The 27,492-nt window shown below is 35.9% G+C and overlaps 1 protein-coding gene across 1 annotated transcript; it reads left to right on the top strand.

The window, feature by feature from the left end:
* Positions 1–1,757: 1,757 nt before the first annotated feature.
* scamp5b (secretory carrier membrane protein 5b) lies at positions 1,758–24,772 on the top strand. The gene is made up of 8 exons (XM_028473806.1): positions 1,758–1,798; positions 3,103–3,106; positions 11,982–12,046; positions 14,059–14,225; positions 18,944–19,100; positions 20,930–21,031; positions 23,507–23,624; positions 24,593–24,772. Exons 1-8 carry the CDS (start codon positions 1,758–1,760, stop codon positions 24,770–24,772), a joined length of 834 nt encoding a protein of 277 aa, XP_028329607.1.
* The last annotated feature ends 2,720 nt before the right edge of the window (positions 24,773–27,492 follow it).

Raw genomic sequence — 27,492 nt, 5'->3', positions numbered from 1 at the left:
AATCTATATTGAGGGTTTCATTATAAGGTTCATTACACTTTGTTTGATGCAAGCATTACAAAGTGCTCGTATGCCAACATGAGTCATGTGCCATTAAATGAGACAGTGTTTTCTGTTGGTCTAAGCTTTTATTTGACATCTGTTTATAGTGATGTATTCTTTCAAGCAAGTTAAAGAGGCAGGAAATAGAATTTCAGTGATTTAAAACACTCACATTTAATAGTGTCATGCAAGCAGCAGTGGGTCGTGCTGTTGTCGGTGATTTAGTGATGGATTCGATGCAGTAATTGACAAGACTTCGTAGAGCTCTGTCACTGCCAAAGTTACTGCCTGGGTAAAATATATTAATGATGGTTTGCTGCCATGGTGTTTAGTTGAGTTTTTTATTTGTTAATGGCATTTATTGCGAGACAGTGTTTTACAAGAGTTAAAGCTGCAGTTTGTAGAATCCACTCTCCACTCCGTTTTGAAACCAAAACCCATCCTCCCTTACTGGTATCTTTGTGAACGCTCTTAGTGACTTTTTTCTCAATGGAGACTAGTGACAAATGTAAGGACTTCATTGTATGTCAGTGGAGATTTTACTTCTGTATCCAGTCTGTAAAAAGAATTGCATCTGTTCTGTCCACCTTAAATAAGCTTCTCTTAGGAGCTTCAATTGAATTCAACTTTATATACTGTATATAGCGCAAATAACAACAAAATTAATCTCGAAGCATTATCAAAATATAAAATTTGTAACAAAGAAAAAACCAAACCAGCAGAACCAATAATAATAATAATAATATACTTCTATATTATATAAATATGATATACAATTATATAATATAAACATCATATTTCAGTGTTTGAGCTTTTTAAAATGTACTTTTATTCCAATATGCAAAATATGAAAGATGATAAAATATTTGTTTTGTTTTTATTGTTTGATTTGTATTCAATACACTTTGATAAGAATTACTTCTTATTGTTAATAGCACTTTTTATTTGAAAAACAAAATGTGAAAAATCACAATAGATTTTGTTGTTGTTCATTTGATTCCTGTTAAAAACACTTATTTTGTGTGATCTAATTCCTACACATGCAAAAAGAATGGTAAAAAAAAATTAATGTTTTGCAAAGTGTGATTTTAACTTTTGTTTTACATATGACTAATAGAAATCTCCATTAGCATGTAGAGTAAAAATACAGACACAGTCAGCTATCCAATGAGGATTTTCATTCAATCCGAGCACAGATATTGACTCGTATTACTCGTATAACACTCAGACTCAGCAAAAGTGCTTTACTCGTTTCAGCCGAGTATCCGGCTCAATTCTAGAGGACTGTGTTTGAATATAATGTTGGTGTTCTAGTACATAATTTCAGTTTTTAGTTCCTATTTTTAGGTTTACGGCTTTGTTCCTAGTGGTTAGGTTAACGCTATTATACGTTTAACTATAGTAGCAGCCTGCTGTACTAAGACTGGGAGCTGGTTCCTAAGGTGAGGAGCATGGTAGCTGAATGCTTTGGCTCATGTTCTACTTCTAGACACTTTAGAAACTTCCAGGAGACCAGCAGACTGAGAGCGGAGTGTTCTGCCTGGACGATAGGGCACTAACAGGTCTTTAAGATACACAGGATGTATCCCATCTGTTCTCACCCTCTCTCTGACACCAGTGTGTGTGTGTGTGTGTGTGTGTGTGTGTGTGTGTGTGTGTGTGTGTGTGTGTGTGTGTGTGTGTGTGTGTGTGTGTGTGGCGGACCCTGCACAGTCATGGGGATCCAGGAGAACGCAAAGCGGTCCGTTCCTCCCAAGTATGTTTGTGCCTTTATTCTATTGCTTCTGCACCTCAGTCTGCCTTTGTCATCTTGAGTTGCAGTGTAACTGTTGTGTCTAACGCCACAATGGAGACTTCTGCTGGTACCTCTGTCATTCCACTTTTACTACGGAGGGTATCTGATCGCACCTGACTTCAGTCGAGCAGCCAATAGTAACTCCCAAATCTGCTCTTGGAGCACATGTGTTTGTAGAAAGAGCTCTGATTGGCTGAAGTCCAGCATCACACTCCTAGATTTATAAACTTTAAAGTGATTTTACAGCATGTAGTGATTTTAATGCAAACAGGTCATTAATACAATGACATGTGGCTGACCCACCCCCCAACCAAGCTCCAGTATCCCTTATATTTTGAGGTAAGTGTACAGGAAATGTAAAATAGCCACTTGTCAACCACTTACTAAATACAATTAGGTGATTAGAATGTCGTAGGCTGACCTTTATTAACATTGAAATGTTGTGAACATTCCTACCCTAGGGCTGGGCGATATGGACCAAAACTCATATCTCAATATATTTTCTCAAACTGGTGATATACGATATAAATCTAGATAATTTTATTTTCAATGAAGTCTGACCAAAGACAATTCTGGGTTAAATTTGCTGATGTAAAATGCTACACAGGCTCATTTATTAACAAACAGCTGCACAACATGTGCCACTTTTGGCTTCTTCACCTATACGGGACAGTATGTGTGAGTGAGTTTTGTAGTGTGGCTTGTAATGGGGAAAGTCTGGTTTAGGACGCACTCATTAATCCATCTTTTACATGCTGTTCTGAAAAGTAAAAGCAGCGACTCCTAAAACACGCATTTATTATACAAAATATATCAATATATGCGATATTGTAGTTTTCTATATCGCCAAAATAGAAAACTCGATACATCGTGAATCTCGATATAATGCCCAGCTTTACTTCCTAAATTATAATACAGCCTAAATTAAAACATAAATGGGTATATGAAGCACATGTGTTAATATACTTAAGTTCATATATTTACTGTTCATTTCATGTTGCGTGTCTCTAAGTTAGACATTAACATTTTATTTTCATTATATATTTTCTATTAATTTCTCATGCTCAATCGTGTGGTTCTCTAGTATTCCCTAATGACTTATTAGACACATTTGTTGCAGACTTTACATCCATTAACACTTTTTTTTAAAGCAGTGTATATTTGTGGCGCTTGTGATTGGTGGATTTTTCATGCTGACTTACACTAAAATCTTAGTTACTAATCTTACAGAACGTGTAACTGTGTCCCTTCCTGTTCCTCTGTAGGAAGGTAAACCATGTCTCTTCTGAGTTGTTTCCAGGTTTGTTCCTGCTGTCGGCAATAATCTTGTGAGAACTGCCACCCAGGCCAACAGGTGACAGTTCTCTCGAGGCTCTCAGCGTTCAGTTCAGAGAGACAGAGGAATGTTTTTATTTATTTATCTTTTAATTATTATTACATTAAAATATGGGATATTTATGGCAAAATACTAATATGGGACGATAGCGGAAAAGAGGGGTAAAATACGGGAGTTTCCTGGCCAAAACCAGATACTTGACACTGACAAGTATGTTATTTCCCCTTTCTTTTTCTCTTTCTCATGGCCCGATCCAGCCGCCCACCGGTGAAATCCCTGGTGTCCCCATACGCTAGTCCGCCCTTGCTGTCCACTCAGAACACTTTAAATAACAATATGCCCAAAGATGATTATGGATTTTTGACCAAATGACACCAAAAAAATGTACATACTGCAGCTTTAAATGAGGTGAAAAACTATCCTGTTTTTTTACTAAAGTTCAATCATTGTGAGACAAAACACAAATTTAAAAAAAAAAAAAAAAAATTTCTCTGAGAAATATTGAACTGTTATTTTCTTCACATTTGTGTCCTTGTTTTTAAGCCACATGTGAGTTGTTTGTTGAAATGCTCAGGGACTCAGTTGCCTCTGAGGTGGGTCTCTTTCATCTACTTCAAGGTCAGAGACACCCAACTCCACCTGACAGCAGAGCATCTGCTGAAAGACACAATAAACTCCACTGACTGACTGACAGATCTAACAGTGCCCCCTTCTGGGTCTGTTTTGCTACTGACACTCATTCAGAAATATACAAAACATCAGCAGCTCTAGCCACAGTAGGCTATATGCTGTGTTTATTTAAATAAAGAAGCCATTACAGAATATTTCATAGTGCTATTATCAGATATATATATGTATATACTCCACAGTCGGAACAATAAATATAGTTAAATTCAAGCAGCGTTTAGTCAACGGCTGTGAAATGTTTATTGAACAAACACAGTATGCTTGGGTTCATGGTTCATGTTTGGATATGTAAATCAGTGTGGTGTATGATTGCTTTTCTACAATGTTGTTCCACCTCCTTCCGCTGGAGGGGTGAACCTTCACGTGCTTGGTCAGGAGGAAGGTGTCTCCATAGAAACTACCACAAAGAAGGCACAGGGCTTTGGAGGGTGACTGGGCGGATGGCTTTTTCATTTGGAAAACAATGGTACAGGGGTTGTACTCACACTGTGCCGTGACTGAGAGCAGGAACCCTGAGTGTTTAACAGAGGACAGATCTTTTTTTACTCATTTAAAGTGTATTGGTGCACTCTGTAATAAGAAAAGCTCTTTCATTATGCAAACTGGTTCAAAAAAAGGAGAATTGTGCATATCTCAGAAAGCAGGTTGCAGCCTATTTAGTCAGTGATTGATCGGAAATGATTTACCTGCCACTGGAGTGCCCACAGCTAGTTTTTTTTTTTTTTTTTTTTTTTTTACAGAAAATAGGACATTTCCTTGCTTCCTCTGACCTTCAGTAAATGTTATTTGCTCTCTCTCACCTTTTGCTTTCTCTCTTCCATCAATCATCATCTTTTCTTGCCATCCCTACCCTTCTCCCACCATCTAAGTCATTAACTAATATACCGCTCTCTATTCAAACACAGCCCAGGTTGATGACAAAGCTGGTCTAAAAAAAGCAGCCCAGAAAAGGCTCATTGTGTTGCATCAATGCCCTGTTGGCAAAGCTCATGGGAGGAAATCTGACATTCCCTTTCTAATCTATGCAGAGTGAAGCACTGTAGTGGGCCGTACTGGGAGGGAGTAGGTGGGCTCTGCTAATACAGAGTAGGACCATTACTGCCTGAAAGAAGCAGTCCTTGTCCCAATTAGCTCAAAAGAGAAGATTTTGAATTAGAATCTCAATGTAAGATTGTGCGTCATTGCAGAATGGAGCTTATCTCAATGGTCCTGTCAATGGTGGCCTTGTTTAGTTAAAAAAAAAAAAAAGAAGAAGAAAAAAAGGAAAGGCAGAGTGAAAACAGACAAAGAAGGCAGAGCCAGGGACCACTTACAGCCTGCTATTCTGTGCTACTTTGTGGAAAGCTGAAGGCATGATGGCCTTTGAACAAACCTGTCAGAAACCTGTCTTCACTCAACCTACTTCAGATAAATATTAATGGAAAGAAGTAGAGGGTGTGACAGCTTCTCATCTTTTTTTTATTCCATTAGCGCTAATTTTGACGAGTGATGACAGTCAAAATATCTTTTGATGATCAGGGATGTGTTCCTTTATTTTTGGAGGAGTGGAGGATGTCAAGAACAAAGTATCTCTTTGCTTTTTAGCCACAGGCTGCTAGGAGAAATCAGATAACATTTATGATCACTTATTTTAACATATACACCCTTTTATTCCCAGTACCAGGTCAAACAAGGGCACACAAGGGGTTAAACCATATACAGGAGGTCAGTTTATTGCTGATATTCAATTTTATTATGAATAGTAGTGTGACGATATCTCGATATGGCGGTATATCACCATATTTTTTTTCGATTATCAATATGCCCGCACAAGTATCGATTTTTTTTTTTTTCAAAACCTTTTCTGCTTTGTCACTAAAATGTGCAGGTACGTCTTCACAGAAATGTCGTCACTGTTTGTTGAAGGAACCAATATATTCTTTACTGGAATATTGCACTGGAATAGTGTCACTGGTAAGAAATACCCTATTTTTTGTTTACACAAAGCACTATTGGAGATACTTATTCGTTTACATTGGTATGTTGACACTTATTTACAGAAATGTTGCACTAAAATAGTGTCATTGTTCATAAGACACTTATTCAATTTATTGTCTTATAAATATAAATAGTATCTTTTCACTTAATCTTTTTTTTTCTTGTTATGTCACAGATTATCGTAGATTGATTTCTGACCAATATATTGATAATTGCAGTATCGTCATATCGTGAGCTTTGTATCGCGTATCTCATCGTGAGGTACCCAGTGGTTCCCACCCCTAATTATGAATGTGTTAAATTTGCTCTGGGTCAACGGGATTTCAACCAGCAGTCTTTGTATTAAAGCACAGCCATTTTATGTCGCTCCATCCCCATCCAGTCTACAGGCTGATCAATGGTTCAAATAAGAGTAGGAAATTCAGGTAAGGGAAGAACAACAAAGGAGAGCTGCCAGATATCTCCCCATTACATTTGCATTAGTAATCATCTTTAATAACAACATTCATTTGGAAAAAAAGGCCATATTCAGAAATGCCTCCCACTTTGTTCCTGTCATTTATCGCTGACGCGTACATTGCAGAAAAAAATGTAATTCGCTCATTCTTTCTCAGCACGATTTATTTTTCCTTTTTCTGTTTTTCTTTCATCTCCCAGAGTGAAAGGTTTAATGACTCAGAAAGATCAGGAGAAACTGGTCCATGCTTTTATCTCTAGCAGAGTGGACTATTGTAATGGTCTTCTTACCAGAACAAAGAGGTCAGAACACCCAGTCAGCCTCAGAATAGACTTTAAAGTTCTGCTGCTGGTGTATAAATCTGTGAATGGGTTTGGTCCAGAATACATCAGTGACATGTTAGTCAGGTATGAACCCAGCAGGTCTCTCAGATCAATGGACACAGGTCAGATAGTGGAGCCCAGAGCTCACAGTAAACATGGTGACACTGCTTTTAGTTGTTATGCTGCAAAGAAATGGAACAAACTGCCAGTAGAGCTGAAGAACATTTTTAAATCAAAGTTAAAGGCACTTTTTTTCTCTTCTTCTTTCTTTCTTTCACTCAGAAATGATACTCCAGGTTTGAACAAATTTAAATCACATTTATCTCTGAGGGGAGCAAAGAAAGCATAAATCCACAAAAGCTAATTCAATATTGTTCATAAAATTAGACAAACTCCAAAAAACATAAAAAATAAAATAAAATCACGTATTATCATACCTCATTAATTAATTAATTAATTAATTTTAAATGTTTTTACTGCTGATTTTAATGTTCTTATTGATTTTTTTTTATCTGTTAAGTGTTTTCTGTTGCACTTTTTATTTATGCAAAGCACATTGAATTGCCTTGTTTTTGAAATGCGTTATATAAATACATTTGACTTGCCTTTCTTTCTTTCTTTCTTTCTTTCTTTCTTTCTTTCTTTCTTTCTTTCTTTCTTTCTTTCTTTCTTTCTTTCACTCATAATTAATACTTAACAAGTTTTGATCCAGGTTTAAATATATTTAAATCACATTTATCTCTGAGGAGAGCAAAGAAAGCATAAATCCACAAAAGCTAATTCAATATTCTTCATAAATTAGACAAACTCCAAAAAACATATGGTCTCCATCTAAAATAAATTAAAAAAAAAGTCACATATTACAATACCTCATTCATTCATTCATTCATTCATTCATTCATTCATTCATTCACCTGTACAGGTAAAGAAAGAACAGGTTTCTGTCTGGTATCAGTGTTTATGCTACCCTGTAGAAACCTCCCAGTCCTCCCAGCTTACATCACTGGAGTCCTAACTGGGCACCAGCTGTTCACCCCCACTGACTGTGTTGATATATCTACGTGCTGTGCTGTCTCTTTGGTCGTTTGCCAGTTTGTTGATGTAAATCTATTATGGAACACCAGCTTTCCCTCCCCTGACAATTTTTCATGCATTTAATTTGGCTTTTTCATTCCCTAATCTAACCCTTCAGGAGCAGATGGTCTTTTTTACTTAGAGTTCCTGATGTTCCCAACACCCCCCCCCCCCCCCCCCCCCTTTCTGTTGTTTGCAGAGCCTGTAAAGATGAAGAATCATCACACATCAAAAAAAGAAGATACTGATGTTGGATCTGGTCTTCTTCACATTGGCAAATTGTTAGAAAAATTGCAACTTTTTAAATATGTGGAGATATTTAGAAAGTCATATTTTAAAAGTCACTAACATTGAGGCACAGCACTGTAATAAAGAAAACTGCTGGGTGCATATTAGACATTACAGTTACATGCAGTGTCCAATAGAAAAAGCTTTCACAGTAAAGTAGGCATTTTATGATCTTTTCTCTCACTTGCTTTGTGTCTAACACAGTTTCCTTAATTAGTATTGTAGGTTAGTGTCATGCTTTGAACCACTCTGCTGTGGTACACTACTGTGCTATGAGAGTTCACCAGGAGTGCTGCACGTGTAAATCATTTTTACTTGGTTTGAAGATGAGTTTTTCTGGGTAAAATGTAAATGTTTCACACAGAATATGAACAGTGCTTTTAACATTTATTTTTTTTTTTTTGAATACTGGCAATATGTAGCACATTGAGGCTTTATCCTGGCATTACATACTTTTTAAATCTAATTTATGTTTTTATGCATTTGTTGTGCTGTGGGTTCACAGGAGCTTGCAGTTGTGGATAACAAAATTTGAAAACCCTCATACAGATACTAACAATTTGTCAAACTAACTCAAAACCTAAATGTAGGTTATTTTCAGCCAACTGGCCATTTTTTAAGCCTTAAAAAAGTTCTATAATCTGGTTTTGGAGCCATAAAGGCACAGTATTTACTCTGTTTTGAAGATCTTACACCTACACAACTGATTTTAATCAGTAAAACCCAGGAAGTTACTTAAAATGTGATTTTGATTTTTGAAAGACAATTAACTGTGTAGTAGCTATTAGGCTGCGTTTGCTGTTCTTCTTTTTTTTTCAGAAATCCTACTTTGTGTGTGAGAAAAATGGCCAAACCTTTCACAAAGGTCCTTAAGGTGGCGCTACAGCAAGCCTGTCATATTTGAAATTTTGAAAATTCACAATAAATCAACAATATATGATACATATTTGCAACTTTCACCAAAATGTACCAAAGAAACTTTTGTACATTTAAACCCCATCTCCTCCCACAATTCTTGCTCAAATAACACCTAAACTTACTGCATCACATCAGACACTAACAATACACACAGATTTTTGATTTATCCAAAATGGAGCCTACAGTGCATCAATATATTTGACTTTAAACAGTAAATATTTATTTGCAAAATACATTTTTAATGTGTACACGTACCCCTGGGGGTACAAGAACACATTGCTGGGTTACTCAGAAAGATTTAACAATTAATTTAAAAACAATTGGGAAATGTTCCCAGTTTCTCTTTAGGCTATTTTTTGGACAAAATCAACACAAACTAACAGTACTGTCGCTCAACAGAACACAATTTTTTTCTTGTAATTTATTGAAACATGATTATTTAATGCCGTAGGGGCCATTTTCTCACACTTCTGACAACACGAGACACAAATTAGCCTCATTTTACAAAGGAGTCTGTATTTGCTTACTATTAAAATATTCACATAAAAGTTGTAGTTTAACAAAATTCCAGTCGTTGTTTTTAATTTGAAGATTAAACCTTTGGCTTACAGCACACACTGGGTTTTGTGACAACCATACATTTATTGTAATACACAACTACACAAAAACATATTTTTTTTTTCAAATTGTATTACTTTGTATGCACTCATTTCATAATGCAGAGGCAAACACTACACCTAAATATTTTAGGTATAGTGGTTCCCAAACATTTTTGAGTATTTTTGACCATGAGTACCCCCTCACTCATACGTGTTCATGTTAAATTGAACAATTAATATTCAGGTATTATCTTCTTATTTAACTGAAATTAAACATAAAATGATGTTGCCTTCAAGGCAATAAAAAATCATAAATATAAGAAATAATATTATAGTAAACGTTTGTATTATTATTACTCATATATTATGATTATATTGTTATTAAAGAAAAATAATAAAGTTGAAATTAGAAAAAATAAGAATAAATAAAACTAATAATTAAAATAAATAAATAAATAAATATAAAACAAATAATTATCCTGCTTGTGTTATATTTAACTTTTATAACATTCACCACTAAAGGAACTTCTTTGAATATGTCACCTTTAAACAGGAATTTAAACTTTAAAAACAAGTCATTGCGCACACGTACCATTTTATTGACGGACTGAGAATATTTTTTATTATCTTGAAAATAAATTCTTATTTTTCCCACGTACCCCCTGCAATGTGCTCACGTACCCCTAGGGGTACACATACCCCTGGTTGGGAAACACTGGCTTAGGGAACCAATGTTGTCAAGTGCAGTCTGCAACTATCATAAAAGTGATTTGCTAAAGCTGTCACTATGTAAGGACAGCTTTACATCAAACTAGTAGTTTGTGTGAAAAAAACAGGTTCATTGAGTCCCCCCTGCTGCTGCTGCAGCCTTTGGCAGATTGCCAGAATGCAAAAAGAACCAATCAGAGCCAAGATTGTGTTTGATGGACTGTCTGACAGCACCTGCTCACAGTCCCTGCCCCCTTCCCGGACCTGGAGTACCGTCTTCTTTACAGTGTATGGTCTGGAGGAGTAGAAGATGGAATTGGTAATTTTTATGCTTGACAGGTAATTACTGCTGCCTGAGTTACATTAAGTTTGATTTGAAATTGTTACACTAGAACTCTGTGGTGCATGTGTTGTTCATGTGCACGCAGCAGCCTCCATGTGAGCTGCTGTAAGTGACACTGTGTTGTTGCTGCTGCTGAGGTATGTGCACATTGAAAGAGAGAAGCGCTGCAGTAATATGTTTTTAAGTTGTTTTAAGCTTGTTAGCTCCTCTGAGGGAGGGACTTTGGAAAGTTTGGAGGCAGGGCAAGAGAGCAGCGGGGAGGGAGGGAGAGAGAGGGATCTGAGCGTTGCGGACTGCACCTTTAAGGGTTTAACAGAGCCTGCTGTTCCACAAATAAAAAAGCATATACAATTATGGAAAGGGTACTAATGGTATAAAGAGGGGGTGCACATGATTTGAGAAAAATGCAAAGGGGGTACACATGACAAAAAGATTGGGAAGCACTGATGTAGATGAAATTAGGAAATTATCAGAATTTTTATTCAAAAACAGTTTTTTTTTTTTTTTTACAGCATTTTAAATTAAGCTCTAATGCAAACAATTGGAGACAATGCAAAAATGGCATTTAAAAAAAAATCAGTTATTCAATTATGGAGTCAATAAATTCTTTAAAAACAAATCATCATCAACGTCTCCATGCTTTCTAGATGCAGTATACAGTATGTGTGTATTTTTGGGGAGTTTGTCTTGACAACTGAATTTTTGACAGCCGTTTCCAGCCTTTACAAGCTAACAGCTGCTGTATTAATTTGCCTAAAATTGCAGCTATAATGTTGATTTTTGCAATCTGGGTCATTTAAGAGTATTCTAAACTGTATGTTATTACTTGGCTAAAATAACATCTACACCCTTGCTGTAGGTAAACAACATGCCCAGTCTGCTTTCCATTAGCTGAAAGTCAGCAGGCAAAGCCCATAACCAGGTCAGAAATAAGTAGGGACTTGACTGATGGCCCTGAGCTTCAAAGGGCCCTTTACAGCTGAATTGGCACTATATAGAAAAACTCCCTTCTGGGTTATTCCTTCACATATAATAGTTTAGCTAGCAAGTTTTAAACTAATATTCCTGCAGTTTTCTTACACAGGAGACTCAGGCAACAGTAGGCATTTCACATGAACTATAATGGTCTCCAATGGGTAATAAGAGGAGAAATGTGAGCACAGTTTGCACTTTTACCAGTTTGTGTTGTATCGCACACCACTCAGCACCATGGACAGAGAAGCTCAACGATGATTGGGTCAACCATACAACGTCAAGGATTAAAGTAATCCTCCTATTGGTCTGAAGTGAAGTGAAAACAGATTGAGGCCCTGCGATTGGTTGAGAGGTTTAGCCGGGATTTATCGCTGCACCCTCATAACGAGTACTAAGAAAAGGTTATAATAGTCCCAAAAGTGCTAGACTGGCTCCCATCCCACTGTCATTCCTGCTCAGGTGTTGGGGCTGGTGAGGTTTCCTGTGGACATTATTGTAGAGAGACGTAGGGCTCTGTGGAGAAGGTAAGCTGATTATGTTTCTGTAATTCCTGCCTTTGACGGCCTGCTTTAAAGACAAACTGTTTCCCCACATGTCAGCCAATAATATCCCTGCATTTGTTATTTATATCCGTGCTCAGGGTTTGCCTTTTATAATGCTATTATATATATACATTTTAAAGTGTTTAAAAACTGTAATCAGCAACATTGAAACGTGTTCGGAGGGGCTCAAACATTAAATCCCTCAGCAGCCTGTCTCAATGTGAGCCTTTAACACCATCTGCTAAACGCCTTCATGGCTATAGGACTCTGTAGATGGTGTTAAATATACTATATGATGTATTCTATAACAACTGCAAGTTATGTGAAGTCAACAGTAACTAAACCCCTGCTTTCTCCTGACCTGCCACTAGGAGGGAAATTCAAAAAAATACCTTGATTATGGGCGGGGCTCCTGGAGCAATCAAGACACGCCCAGTCTTTACTATAAAATCTCCAATTAACAAGTTATGCTATGCTAACTAGCAACTCACTACTCAATACACCTCTCTGTTCACTCTTTTCTCAATCCAACCTACTCACCACAGATTGTAGAGCCCACAGGTGCTAGTTTTTATAAAAGGGGCGGGGCTAACAGTGCTTGTTTGTGACGCAAGATGGTCCCAAAACGTCACATAATCTTGTTCTCAGCCAACAGCAAAAACCAATTGTAATAGCCAGGTTTCACCCCATAGAGGGCAGTCACTCTGACATTTTACAACTAAATATGTAAATTGATTCAAATACTTAAAAATACTTGACTAAAATGTTGAGAGTTGGACCAGAATCAATCAACAGCACTACTTCATACATAAATACATTTGTATTCAGCAGAAAAAAAGGGGTTTTGGGGTGTTGTTACTCTTTAAAATGGTGACAGTGCATCTCAATCAGTTCATTATCCTTTATTTAACCAGGTAAAACAAAGTCATTGAGATTTAAAAACCTCTTTTACAAGTGTGACTTGGCAAGACAGCAGCAAAAAATAAACAACAAAAAAACAGAATGCAGACAGCAGACACACACACAAAACAAATATAAAACATGGTCACACAATATTAGAGAGCAAGCGTGAGGTGTCCATGTTTAGATAGCGCTAGGGATGTCCCGATACAACTTCATTTCCGATATGATACCAACATAGCAGCCTTGCGTATCGACCGATACCGATATTGATCCGATATCAGCATGAATCTTACATACTTTTATTACTCAAGTGTGGAATTTTAGAAAAGGCTTGATCAAGTGATGTTACTCAAACAGAGAACAATAGACAGCAACAGTAATTACGAGAAAAACTGACCCACTTATTATTAACCAATTGGTTACATAAATGTTGACCTTCATCATATCTACAGTATTCTACAATTGAATAAAATAAATATATAAAATTAAATAAAAAAATAAAAAAAACCAAGGAAATTTAAATCCGATGTCTGATATTCGTTTTCAGGATGATATCAGACTGATATCCGATATAAATATTGGATCAGGACACCCCTAAATAGTGCAGGTACAAGATCCGATTGAGCTTATTTCTTTTTCTTGTATATTTGTCTCGAATTCCACCAGAGTTACAAGATGTGGCAATTTCAAGTCCTTCTGCACATCATTCCAGGAAGACGAGCCAGAAAATGTACAGTCGAGGCCCTCTTGCTCAGTTCAGTTCCGACTCTCGGGACCTGCGTTTGTATGGTGTATTATGAGCTCAGGCTATACTGACTGATGTTTCTACACGTGTAAACACAAATATGGAGGTAGAAGTCCAAGAATAGATGTATAAATAAAAGTCAACCAGTGAGAAAGTCTACGAACAAACAAAGATGGGCGCTGTTCTACTGCGTATAAGGAACAGTGATGTGCATCTCTTTTGTTGTTCCAGAAGGTTGACGAGACAACAGGAGGAACACAGCTAGAAACAAACACTGCATCCACATGGCTGGTCAGTAGCAAAACACTCCAATTAGTGACAAAATCACTCACATAACCCAAAATAGCAAATCATCTGTATTGTTTTTTAATGCTTGTTTTGTTTTTGTTGCAGAGCCAAACTTTCCACCACTGCCTGAATTCATTCCACTCAAGCCATGTTTCTATCAAGATTTTGAGGAAATCCCTGAGCAGCACCGCAGCATGTGCAAGAAAATGTATCACCTGTGGATGTGTAAGTGGATAAATGAGTAGTGAACCCATGGTCTCAGTCCTGACAGTAGCACACCACCAAATAACTTTACTGATGGGGTCACAGAGCTGCAGAGGTTAGAGTTTCTGAGAAATCTATGTTTATGTATGATTCTTTTAAAATGCAAAAAAATACATAACTAGTCTTTTACTATGGTCTACTGCCGGTGGTCATTCATATACATTAATGTATATAAGTCCCTCCTTCATCCTATAGACCCCTATACAAATGAAAACGATCACCGACTGCACCCAGCCAATAGGCTTCCACTTCCTGTTTTTGAGTGTCAATCAAAGTGAATGCGGAACTGTGCACGGAAACAAGACCATGTGTCACAACAACAAACAGGTAAATATGATTTTGGCTCTTACCAGACAAATAGATCTATATCAATGTGACCTTGTTCTGTTCCGCGATGCACGTGCAGAAAAATAGAGGCGTGGCTTCTAGTAAATTGCAGAGGCGGGGGGAGGAATTGGAGCTGTTGAGGGCGGGACATCGAAACTCCGGATATCAGCTTTAACAAGCAATAATTTGGGTTTTTATTGCATAAATATGATGTCTATTAATATCATAGTTCATACTGCTTATAGATAATGAATATATTGCATGTATACAGTAAGTGCACATGTTATTGCTGTGTTTTTAAATGTACTGTATATGCATACATGTATACCAATTGAAACAAACTCAAGGCCCGGGGGCCATATCCGGTCCTTTAGAGCAGGGGTCCCCAACTTAGGGTCGCCAGATGCCATTAAGAAACTAACACTATATTTTGAACAATTTGAGCCAATTTTTGCTTATTTTTTATCCTTTTTCTGCAGTTACACTAAACTTGCCATATTTCAACTTATTTTCATCACTTTTTCTTGCCATATGTTTGCTCCTTTTAATGTAGGCAGGGGGAGGAAGTGAGGCTGTTTAGGTCGGGACATTGAGACGTTTCTCAGAAACTCCATATATCAGCTTTAATGTAGGCCTACCTGTGTGGAATGGTTACGTGTTCATTGGCACCTTTTTTTTTTTTGGATGATGATCTTGTACTAATTTTTGATCGATGGCAGTTATTAGTTATGCATTATTCATTCATGAAACATAAACACTTACATTAGTTATTGCTTTTCCACCACATGATGAATGAATAATGCATCAGCAAAACATATGGATAATGTCCTGCTTGTGGTTGACACATTTATATATTTATATATCTAAATTTGAGGGTTATGGTTTCTCCTTTACTTTCTCTCACCCCATCTTGTGTCTGTGTTTGAATAATTAGCTGGCTGTCGCACAGCCTAATGTGTAATGAGAGTTCAGTTGGTTTAGCCCTAGAACATTATTGCTAAAATTAATAACACCATCACTAACGCTGGGGGATTTTCACTCAATATAAAATACCAAATAAAAAGTGCTTTTCATCAAAATATGACAATACATAAAAAAATAGACATGTGTGCATTTATTTTCAAATATGGCATGCCTGAAAAAAAAAAAAAAGACTACCATGGGTGGATTATTAAATATTAACCAAAATTACTGAAAAATTAGGAATGTAACAACGTGGTCTTCCACCCATTTCTGAGGCATTTGAGGCTTTTATGGTTAGGCATACAGTATGTCTCCTTGACACATTAACAGCTGCGTGAGAGTGGAACAAAAAATAAAAATTTTTGATTCGATGAAAATGATCGCCTGACTAAAATAATTTTTCTTATCATTATATGAATTTCCGTGAAAATCACCACTTTATGATATTTATTTACAACTACTGAATTAAATAAAGATAGCATGGAAATTCCTGAACCACTTTTACTTACTTTATTCCTTAGATGCTGTCAGTACATACAGTATAGTAATAATGGATCACTATCACTATTGCTGGGTGAAAATCACCCAAACGTGTGCCTGTAGGACAAAGCAGTCTTTGGAGTAGGGGAACATCCACACCCTCTAAAACATCAGAGAAGATGCTTGGGTGAAAATCACCCACCGACAAAGGTAGACAGGGACAAAAATTCAGCTCTGGCATTTTCTATCCAGACCAGCCCACTACATCAACGGACAGCATGTTGAAGCTGTCATTAAGTCAGCGATGCTATTTATGTCTAAATTCTTATTCCATCAGAAAACCTAAAAAAGGGAAAAACTTTTTAACCCCTTTTTACCTATTTCCTGACCATTTTTGCCGCTTTTGATAATTTTTTTAGACTTTAGCTACCTTTTGCCAATAAATATTTCTTTTTTCATATTTTTTTATTCCATTTTTGCAAGTTCTTTTTGACACCTTTTGCCCAATAAATACCACTTGTTTCTTTTTTGCCCCTACATTTTGCCTCTTTTTGTTCCACATTTTTGCCATTTTCACTATTTTTAAACCTAATTTTGCTGTTTTTCATTTTTTGTTTGCCACATTTTGCCCATTTAAGCTATCCTTTGCCATTACATACCACCTGGTTCCTCTTTATTTGCCCATTTTTTGGCCACTCTTGACTGATTTTGACCCAATTTAGTCACTAGTCACCTCTTGCCACATTTTTGGACACCTGTTACCAAGTCTGCCTCCACACGCTCGTCAAAAAAAAAAAAAAAAGGAGAGGATCGGACTGACCCACTTCGTGTAGACGGTCTACCGGGACCATGCTTGGTAGGCCAGATCCTGCCCCCCCCACCCAACGATAGTGTTTTAGGGTTAAAGTGCAGATCAGCAGCTTCATAAATGAACCAAAACACATTTGTTCAATGTTGTGTTGAAACAGCTAAAATGTAGGGTTTACAGTATATTGTTAGCCATTCCATTAGTTGTTAGATCTGCCTCGGACAGACCTCCGTCAGCCTGGGGCACAAATGGATTCCATGGTTTCATTTGGGAGAGGCATTCACTGGAAATCAGTAAAAGATTGCGGCTGGTTGTTAATTTAACTCAGCCGTTGTGTAATGACAGGAGGCCGAGTCAATACAGGATTGCCTATAGCTGCATCGTGATGCATCGGTTAAATTTAGTTTTTTACCTCCCTCACCACTATTGTTAAATCTATTTCTAACGTATTCACTCTGGATTAAAATGATGCCTCGTCTCTGTTCTGAATCGGTTAAAAGAAGAAATAAAGATAATAGCGCATCTCAAAAACTGTTACTTCAATGATCACACTTTGATTATTCTAATCATGTAACAGGAGAATGCGTTTCCATACAAAATAGTATTTCATTGGCTGTGGGGCCAACACCCTGACCGGTTTATTTGCTAATGAGTCATCGCGTTGACCAGATGGTCTCAGTTTGGACGCAGCAGTTAACATCGATGCAGTGTTAAACAACATTTGCCGGAGGAAGTTTCATTAAAGTTTATTACTCTATAAACACACAGAACAATAGTGTTTGTGATATTGTTGTGCTGTGAAGGATCCCTGCCTGTCGATAAGCTCATAAGTGAGAGCAGTGTCCTGGGAGGAGAGAAGGAAACAGGCCAAAGCTGCTGCTGCTGCTGCACTGACAAAGGTTCAGTGATATCAGCTCAGACACAGGCAGGAGAGACATGGAAGAAAAAAAATATTCCAAGAAACAGGCAAATATTGTATTAGGTAATAAATCGCAAGGTGAAACTCTTTATAGCTCTCATGCAGAGGTGTAAAGAGTACTGATATATCCTACTCAACTTGATTGAAATTGTACTCAAGTACAAGCACAAATAAGTAATACATAAAATACTCAAGGACAAGTAAAAAGTAGCTCAAAAAGTTACTAGATACTTTCACCCTTCACTGGTTGTTTTTGGTAATAAATCTTGCCACGCTTCCCTTGCATACAGTAAATATCTCAAGTATAAACTTAAAAAGACCAAATCTTGCACAATTGGAACTTAGTCATTTTCCACAAAGACATCTGTAAAAAATTAAATGTTTGTCAAAATGTAGAATTATTTTTTAAATAAAACAATACCAATGAAGTCAATTAAAAAATAAATAAGAAATTATGAGGCTCTAAGTATATAGTCGCTACATTTATGGACTGTAAAATAGTGCCATGCCAAATGTGCCATGTGGGTAACAACATAATAAGTAGAAACCCCAACCTGAACCCAAGAAGGTGACTGGGTGTTGATCAGAATCAGAAATGGTACAACTAAGAACATATGGATATATGGATTATGTTCAATAAAAAATATGAATTTACTCAGTGATGGTTGGGTGTAGAAATGTACCAAATTACTTTACTTTTTTTTTTAAAAAGTACTACTGATTTAGAAACATACTTAAAAAAGCACAAGTACCCATAAAAGCAACTCAATTACTGTAACGTGAGTACTTATAATTACTTTCATCTCAGCTCTCATGCTATACTGCAAATCCTAATCAGATTAGATTTTTCAATTAAAATCAACAGATAACTTGTTTTTCTCCTGCAGGTGTTACCATATTAATAATAAATCAGGTATTTAAAGTTCCTGTGTCATTGAAAATAATAGTATTTCTACTTTGTTCGTTTGCTTCCACTGCTTTTTTCAGCACTTTTTAAATGTTTTTATTTGTATTACTCTATGCATGCTGATTTTCTATTCAATCATTGATTCACAGGATTTTCTCGCTTTGTTGCAATTGAATGCATGTCCGTTTGTTTGGATTGTTTACATGCATGTGACTGTGTGAGTGGTTTTATCTGTCAAAGTGCCTAAAATCTCTCTCTCTGTCGTGCTCTTGCAGTGAACTGTGCAACTCTTGCTGTGAATCTCGTTGGATGCTTTGCTTGGATGTTTGGCGGTGGTGGGGTGACCAACTTTGGGCTGGCCATCATCTGGCTCCTCATGTTTACTCCGTGTTCTTATGTGTGTTGGTTCAGGCCCATTTATAAAGCCTTCAAGTAAGTCACAGTTTTGTTCAGTTTGTTTGAAAACACAAATTATGGTGTTAGTGTCAGTGTTAGTTTTTTTTCTTTTGACTAACAATTTTTGTCATAGTTTTCAATAGCTACACTATGACAAATTTAAAAAAATACAAACTACAGAAAAAATACAAAAAACGATATTATAAACCTCTGGACGTCATAGTTTTATTTCCACCGCGATGTTTGGCAGGAGAAGGAACAGCTATAATGAATGTTCACATGTGACAAAATCCAATAAAAACTAAGTTTCATTTTTTGAAAGCATCCAATCAAAAATGGTATTGGTACGTGGAAGGCGGGACATGCCTTAATACCATCCCATATCACATTTATAATTGAAGCTTTAAAAAAATGCATAAACTCGTTTGCTTTACATATCAGTCGACTATCTGTAACAGATTTAAAGTTGATGAAAAAATCTTACCGGTATTATTGTTTAGTTGACTAAAACTAGACTAGAGCTGGGTGATGTATCGAGATTCAAGATATATCGAGTTTCTTATTATATAGAAAATATCAATATATCTTATATATATAAAACACTTGTTTTAGAACTGGGGTGAGTATTGGCAATTGTTGCAATACGATACACATCACGATACTTGGTCACGATAAAATATTATCACGATATATCGCAATATTCTACCCAGTTACTATCAAAATTAAACGTAGAAATACAAAAATCAAATTGCTGTATATGTTCATCAGAAGATATTGATAATTCAGAGGACAAGTTGAGTCAAAACTATTTGCTTCAAAACATCCTATTTATTAATTGATAATAGTGTTTTTGCACATTTTCACAAAAAAAAATAAAATGCAGTGTTACGCACTGCCATCATAAAATAAAGTGCACTGAAACTATTCTGTAGAAGTCTCAAAGTAATTATTGTTTATTTGTAACTAGCAGAAGAAAAAAAACGGAAAAACAGTACAACTGAGGAGGAGCAAACACACACACACACACACACAGATCATCGCTGCAGTAAATGAGGACAGAAAGCACAACGAGAGAGAGAGAGAGAGAGAGAGAGAGAAAGCTGGATGTGTGTTCATCTCTCCTCCGCTTCCGCGCACTCATGTTCACCCTCCATGTTCAACACAACACCTACACATGTGATGAAGTACAAAGTTTATAATTGAAACTAATAATAACACAATAATGTGGGTGTATTAGTTGTAATGCCAATTAAAACAGACACACATCATAAGCCATAACTGACACTTTCAATGATGACCTCCACACATTTGCACTTGATAATTATTATTAATATTTAACTTCTATCAATAGTGGATAAGAGAGGAGAATATCGAAAAATACTCGAAAATAAGTTATACCAACTTTTCAAATGACTATAATAATAGAGCTATAAGACGTGAAACTAAGAAGTAAAAACGCTGAAATGGAATGACCTAATAATGTGGAGCAGTGGTTAATCTGAGTGGCAGCAGAGATGAATTCCTACAGAGACTGCAGAGCACAGAGTACATCCTCTTTATGGCCCTCCTGGAGCGCTAGTCATTTTTCCCATTTTTAAGTTGGTGCTGAGGTAAATATCTTGTCTCAGGATGGGTTACACTAGACAACAGTGAGATGAAACCCCTCAACTGGGCTGCCAGAAAAAATAAATGGACTTCAAAATGTTTCTTAGCACTGTGAGTTATTGTGTAGAGTAGACATTGTCCTTCAGAATGATGTGTGCAGCACTTACACACACAACACACTGCATGAAAGATGACAAATAGGTATAAGCAGAACTGAGCTGCTGAAAGGTGAATCAGAATTCTTCTTCTACTGTTTTCAGGAATGACAGCTCCTTCAACTTCATGCTCTTCTTCTTTGTATTCATGGCTCAAGTTGGTATCAGCGTCATTCAGAGTATTGGAATTCCAGGATGGGGCGTATGGTAACCAATGGTTTTTATTCTTGTCTTTTTAGAATTAAGCAGAGGTGAAAGTAACAGATTACAAGCCCTCAAGTTACTGTAATTGAGTTGCTTTTTTGGGTCATTGTTTATAATTCTAAATCAGTCATTTTACTTGTACTTAAGTACTAATTCATTACATTTCTACATATTACTGTGTAAGTTATTATTTTTAATTTTAAAACAATCAACAGACATTGTGAAACTATAAAAAAACGAAATAACCAGACAACAGTCAAATATAGCCGACCAATCAGATGAAAACGTAATGCACTGTAGCCAAAACAGCATTGAATGCAGGTTATTTTCTCAGTTTTAGAGTTTAAAATTGTAGTTACACTTAGAGCTTGACATTTTTTTTTTATTTTGCATTAATTATTTCATTTTGTACAGATACCATTGTGAAAAGTAAATTAAGTTCCAATTGTGCCAGATTTGGTCTTTTTATTTTCAAGTTTTTACATGAGATGTTTACTGTATACAAGGGGACCGTGGCAAGAGTTATTACCAAAAATAAACAACAGTAACTAGTCACTTTTACTTTGAGTACTATTAAATTTAGCTACTTTTTACTTGTACTTTTATGTAGGACTTAATTGCAATTTCAATCACGTACCAGTACTTCTACTTGAGTAGGATACATCAGTACTCTTTACACCTCTGAAATTGAGACAACATTTGGGGTTTGTGGATGTTAAAAACTATTTTAACGTCATTGTGATCTAGTTTTCAACATCAGTTCAAATCACATCAAAAAATTTTGATTTAGTCACCAATTTTTTTGTGGAATTTAACGGAATTTTGTGGAATTTGTGAGATTTGTGCAAAAAACAGAGTTCTTCTTTTTAATTAAAAATCACTGCATTCATGTGATAAAAATATTACATTTCCATTAAATTGGTCAATTCCAGGTACCTACAACTGGATTATATGGCAATTTACAAAATAATTCAGGTTTTCTCTATTATTTTTACTTTCTTCTACGGGCCAAATTGGATGCTCTAAAGGGCCTTGAGTTTGACACGTGTTCTAGAATATATAAATGGTAGCACTAGCACTTGGTATAAACAACTACAAAGCTTTGATCGTAGTGTTGACAGCTTCTACACCCTTTCTTAACAACACATTTATCCCCTAATGACTTGTCTTGTGATGGTTACGTTCAGCAGAAAAACACAAGACTTCTCATAGCTCACATTATGAATGTGAAATCGCTCACAGGCCAAAGTCTCTAAAAGGTTTCCAGCAACTTCCAAAATTATTTTCTGAAGACTAAAAGGTCCAAAATATAGTTGGAATACAATGGATTTGGAATATGGAAATTCATTTTGGAAGTACAGGGTTATATTATCTACCTCGACCCTACAGTAAACAAATTATAATAATAATTAGAAGCTTTTACCCTTTTCATTTTAATCAAAGCGTCCCAGAGACACAGGGGAGGTGATTAAGGGCAGCATGTGGCTCTAACGTTGCAGGTTAATGATCTTGACTTTGCAAAGCACAACGCTGACGTGACCAGGTTTGCTAAATAGCACTAGTGTCACTTGTCCTTTCATAAGATCCACAATGGAAACCCTGCACAGTTCACACTTTGTAAGAGAGATAAAGCTTTAGAAACCAATAAAAACTGCTCTCATATAACTTTAACAACAGTCTGAAGAGGCTTTTTAGAGGAGAAAGTTGACTGCTTAACAGAAACCATTAATAGAGCATCTATATCATTTATAAATGTCACTACGCTGCAGAAGATTTTTAAGTATGATCTGAAAATAAAATTCAATTAATAAGGGACTTTAACATCATGTGTCCTACATGTTTGGGGTCAATTACATTTTCAATTATCCATGTTCTATTACAATCCAGATATGATTGCAGTGACCAGCATTTTCTTCCAATTACAATTAAATTAAAATTATTTTTTATCCTCTGAAAGTCAATTACAATTACATTATCAATTACCAAAGTTCAATTACAATTAATCACTGAGCCTGAAATAAATAACCCAATAAAAGTTAACATTCCTCTAGCTTTCTGTTAGCATCTCTTATGATAACAGGTAGTAAATCAGCTGTAAAATATACTAAAAACAAACATCTATCATCTCATTTATTTCCTGTTTATTGGTTTCCTTGTTGGGCTTCCTAATTAATTAAAATATAATATTTTAATAGTTTTAATATTTATTGTGTGTAGAACTGTACATAGAACTGTAACATGGTTTCCCAGTTTTGCGTTAAATTAGAATTGACCATTTTTTATAGAATTTTAAATGGCAATTACAATTACAAAGTCAATTACCTAAACTCAATTACAATTTAATGATGATTACGACAGCAAAAGATTTTTCAAAATTACAATTAAAATTACACCATAATTGTCGTTAATTATCAATTACGCAATTACAATTATAATTGACCTCATCCCTGTTCCTAACTCTGTTGTTGTCTCTTTCAGTGGGTGGTTGGCCACCATTTCCTTCTTCAGCTATAATATTCTGATTGCTCTGATCATGCTGGTCCCAACAATCATGTTCACTGCAGTGGCCTCGCTCTCCTTTATCGCTCTAACCCGGGTAAGTATTGAACTTGGGCAAATATTTCACGTGGGAGTAAAGAAGTCTAACAATGTTGAGATCAGCTCAGCATCTACGATTGATTTGTGTTCGCTCGCTCGCCCAAACTGCATTATTTTCCATCAAAAAATGGACAAAGTGTTCAATTGAATAACTCATTTGTTTGAATTAGGAAACGAGTCTTTAAACATTGATGAAGTAAAGCAGCTGCCTATAGCTAGTACACCTAATGGTTTTCTAAATCAATGTTTCTCAAGTGGTGGTACGTGATGCCACTACAGGGGGTACAGAGAGAGAGAGAGAGAGAGAGTGAGAGGAAAACTAACAAATGTGAACATGAAAAATATGATTTTTTTTTAGTTAAAAATGATAAATATAATAATGATGATGGAAATGATCTTGATTAGAACATGAAATGAAAAACAGTCGGTCTATAGTAATAATTCTATTCTGGAGGCACTAAATCTGTCTTTTTCCACATGGGGATCGTGACCTCATGTGGGATTGTCTGGAATTTAAATGGGGTCGCCTGAAATGTCTTGTAATTGATAAAACAAAATAAAAATAACAACTTTTAGAAAATATATGTTAACTGTATTCTATACTTTCACTTTCTCAAATATGAATGTATTTAACATAAAATGCACTACAAATATATCTGAGCTGGCACAACTCGTCACTAATCCTGGCTGCTCTGTATTTGTAACAGTAAAACAAATGAAAAAAAGTGTCTTTGGGGCCACTTGATTTTTTTTTTTTTAATCCCAAAATGGGGTCACGATCCAAAAATGGTGGGAACCACTGCGCTAAATGTTTCATTCTACATTTACTAAATGATATTATTCAAATATGTTATCACTATTACTAGTATTCGGAGGAAAATGTTGTACGAAGGGGGTTACTTGGATTAAGAAAATAAGTTTGAGAACCCGTGTTCTAAATAATGACGTGAGGTTCTATGCCCGCAGATCCATAACTTCTATCGTGGCAGTGAGGCCAGCATGTCCAAAGCTCAGGAGGAGTGGACAACAGGAGCCTGGAAGAATCCTCACGTCCAGGCCGCGGCCCAGCAAGCCGCCATGGGCGCCGCTACTGGAGCCACGCAGGACCAGTACTCCAGCCCACAATACAACGACAACCAGATGTAGCACCATTATACAAGAGATGTCTAAATTAGGACAAGACGGCTCTGCCAAAGCTTCAGCAACAGGATTGATAGGATCTAAGGAGAAAAGGAGTTTTTTTTACACTATGCAAACAGCGCTGCAAAAAAAGCAGATTCTTGCCTTTTTGTATGAAAGGGAGAGCTGCGTATAGTTGTGTTGAGGGTTGGGGTCATTTGTAATTGCGTAATTGATTAATTAATGAAATTGTAATTGAGTTCAGATAATTGGCTGTCATTGTAATTGCCATGAAAATTCTATTAAAAATAATCAATTATAATAGGCAGTGGCTATCCGTACGTATCAATTTACTGCCATTCTATCCGTATGCAGCCCCACTTTGGCCAGTTTAGGTCACGTGATAGGTCAGTCATTGACCAGTTTAGGTCACGTGATAGGTCAGTCATTGACCAGTTTAGGTCACGTGACTAAGACTAAACCTAACCCTAAACCTAACACTTAAAATTGTTGTGATATTGGGTTATAACTTAACCCTAACCCTAAGACACTACATAAGTGTACGTCAGTAACTGTACCAGTAGCACCGAGAGTTGTTCGTACGGCAACCGTACAAATAGACAGTTTCATTATAACTGGGGAACCATTTTACAGTTCTATGTACAGTTCTACACATATGTGGTTAATGATTATTAAAATCTTTCATGTCAAGCTTTCCCACATTTTACCATTTAAAAAAAATATTAAAACCTATATTTTCATTGATTAGGTAGACTATTTCAAATAGATAGGAGAGAAATGAGATGATAGATATTTGTTTTTAGTGTATTTTACAGCTGATTTAGGACCTGTTATCATAAGTGATGCTAACAGCAAGCTAACACAGGAGGAAAGTTAACTTTTATACTTATTTCAGGCTCTGTAAGTGTGATTCATTGTAATTTAACTTTAGTAATAGAGAACGTAATTGTAATTGACTATCTGAGGATTACAAATAATTGTAATTAGTCAAAAAAAAAAAATAATGGAAAAAATGCTGGTAATTGTAATCTTAATTGAATTGTAATTGAACGTGGGCAATTGAAAACATAATTGTAATTGAAAAATGTAATTGACCCCAACCCTGGTTGTGTTTACACCGTGCATGTCTTCAGTGTTAAAATAGTTTTTTTTTATGACATTTAAAGTTCTACAGTATGTACTGTATGTATAGCAAATATAATGAATGAAAGCCCAGTTGATATTTGTTGTGATCATGTATTTCTTTAGTTTTTTTTGTTTTGTTTTTGCACAAAATAATTTAATGACTTTTAGAATGTATGTATTGAACATGCTTTCAGTGTTAACTCTAAAGTGAACTGTCAGGTGATTTCTATGAAGAGAAAATGTGAAATAGGAGAATGTTATTCAGCTTAAATGTCTTTTCATCCTTTAACCATCGACACTAACACAAAAACACAATGTTTTGGGCAACTCTATAATCAATTTATAACATATGATTTTGAACAATGGAAAGAAATTGATTATTACATGAGGACACTAAAAGTACATTTTTCCTGTGTTTACGACGTTAGACCACAAGGGGGCGACAGTGACTTGGTTATTAAATAAAAAAAAGCAGTTAAATTTTTTTCATTTGAATCTCACAGTTGATATTGAGGACATAAAGTTGCTCTTTTAAACCACTCTAACTTGTACACGCGTGTTTCTTTAGCAGTGACCTGCTGTGAATATTTCACTGATCCAAAAAGACACTTTAGATCACGTCTAGGAAAAAAACAGGTGAAGGTTAGGAATAAATAATGAAGTGGATTTTTTTCTTTCTTATTGCATAAAACAACGTTTTATACCCACATACGCTGTGGATACCTTTATGCATGAATTGTTAGACGTAGCCTCCACTGATGGAGAGAATAAACACCTCAACCTCTGCATCAAAACTATTCAAGTGCTGCACTTTCACAATAATGTGTTTAAAAGATTTATAACACAATCCTGAACAGCAATGTTAGGTAGCTTTAAAGTGAAATTACAATTCCTCCCTTTGTTTCCCCCCCAACTTTTATCAATCAATTAATCAGAAGTGTATTTATATAGCACTACACATACATGAAAAATGTATCACAAAGTACTGTACATAAAAAAAAAACAAACAGGAACAGAACAAATGCTATAATGTATTTATGCACACACACACACACTTTTGCATTTGTACATATACCCACTAGCATGCACATCTATTTTAGAGAAAATAAAAAAAGTTATTTATATATATATATATATATATATATATATATATAAATACACTCAAAATTATATTTACAAATGTACTGTAGATGTAAACAAGTAATTAAAAGGATAGAATCTACTTAAAGCTAAGGGCCTGTACTACGAAGCTGGAGTTACTCTTATTGCATTATCATTAGGGATTTATTTGGTGTGTGCTGTACTACGACTCTGACTAACTTCTTATTTGGCTAAATCACCATGGTAACTCGTAGGCTGAACACCTAACCTGGTCGGGAGTAGGTGATGAAGTGGATAAGATCTGCACAAGTACTAAAGTCCCGCCTCCTGACCAATCAGATTACTTGGAAAATGACCTGCCCCTTGTTAGAAGATCATGGTTGGTGCACGGATCTGACAGCTGTGTTTAGGAAATAAACATTATTAATGGATGAATGCAATCCTTTCATTTACTGAAGACAATCTACTGTAAGAAAGATATAGATTTACATCTGATGGAC

Source organism: Gouania willdenowi, chromosome 3, assembly GCF_900634775.1.
Source record: "Gouania willdenowi chromosome 3, fGouWil2.1, whole genome shotgun sequence".
NCBI classification, from domain to species: Eukaryota; Metazoa; Chordata; class Actinopteri; order Blenniiformes; family Gobiesocidae; genus Gouania; species Gouania willdenowi.
This window is presented reverse-complemented; position numbering and strand designations above follow the sequence as displayed.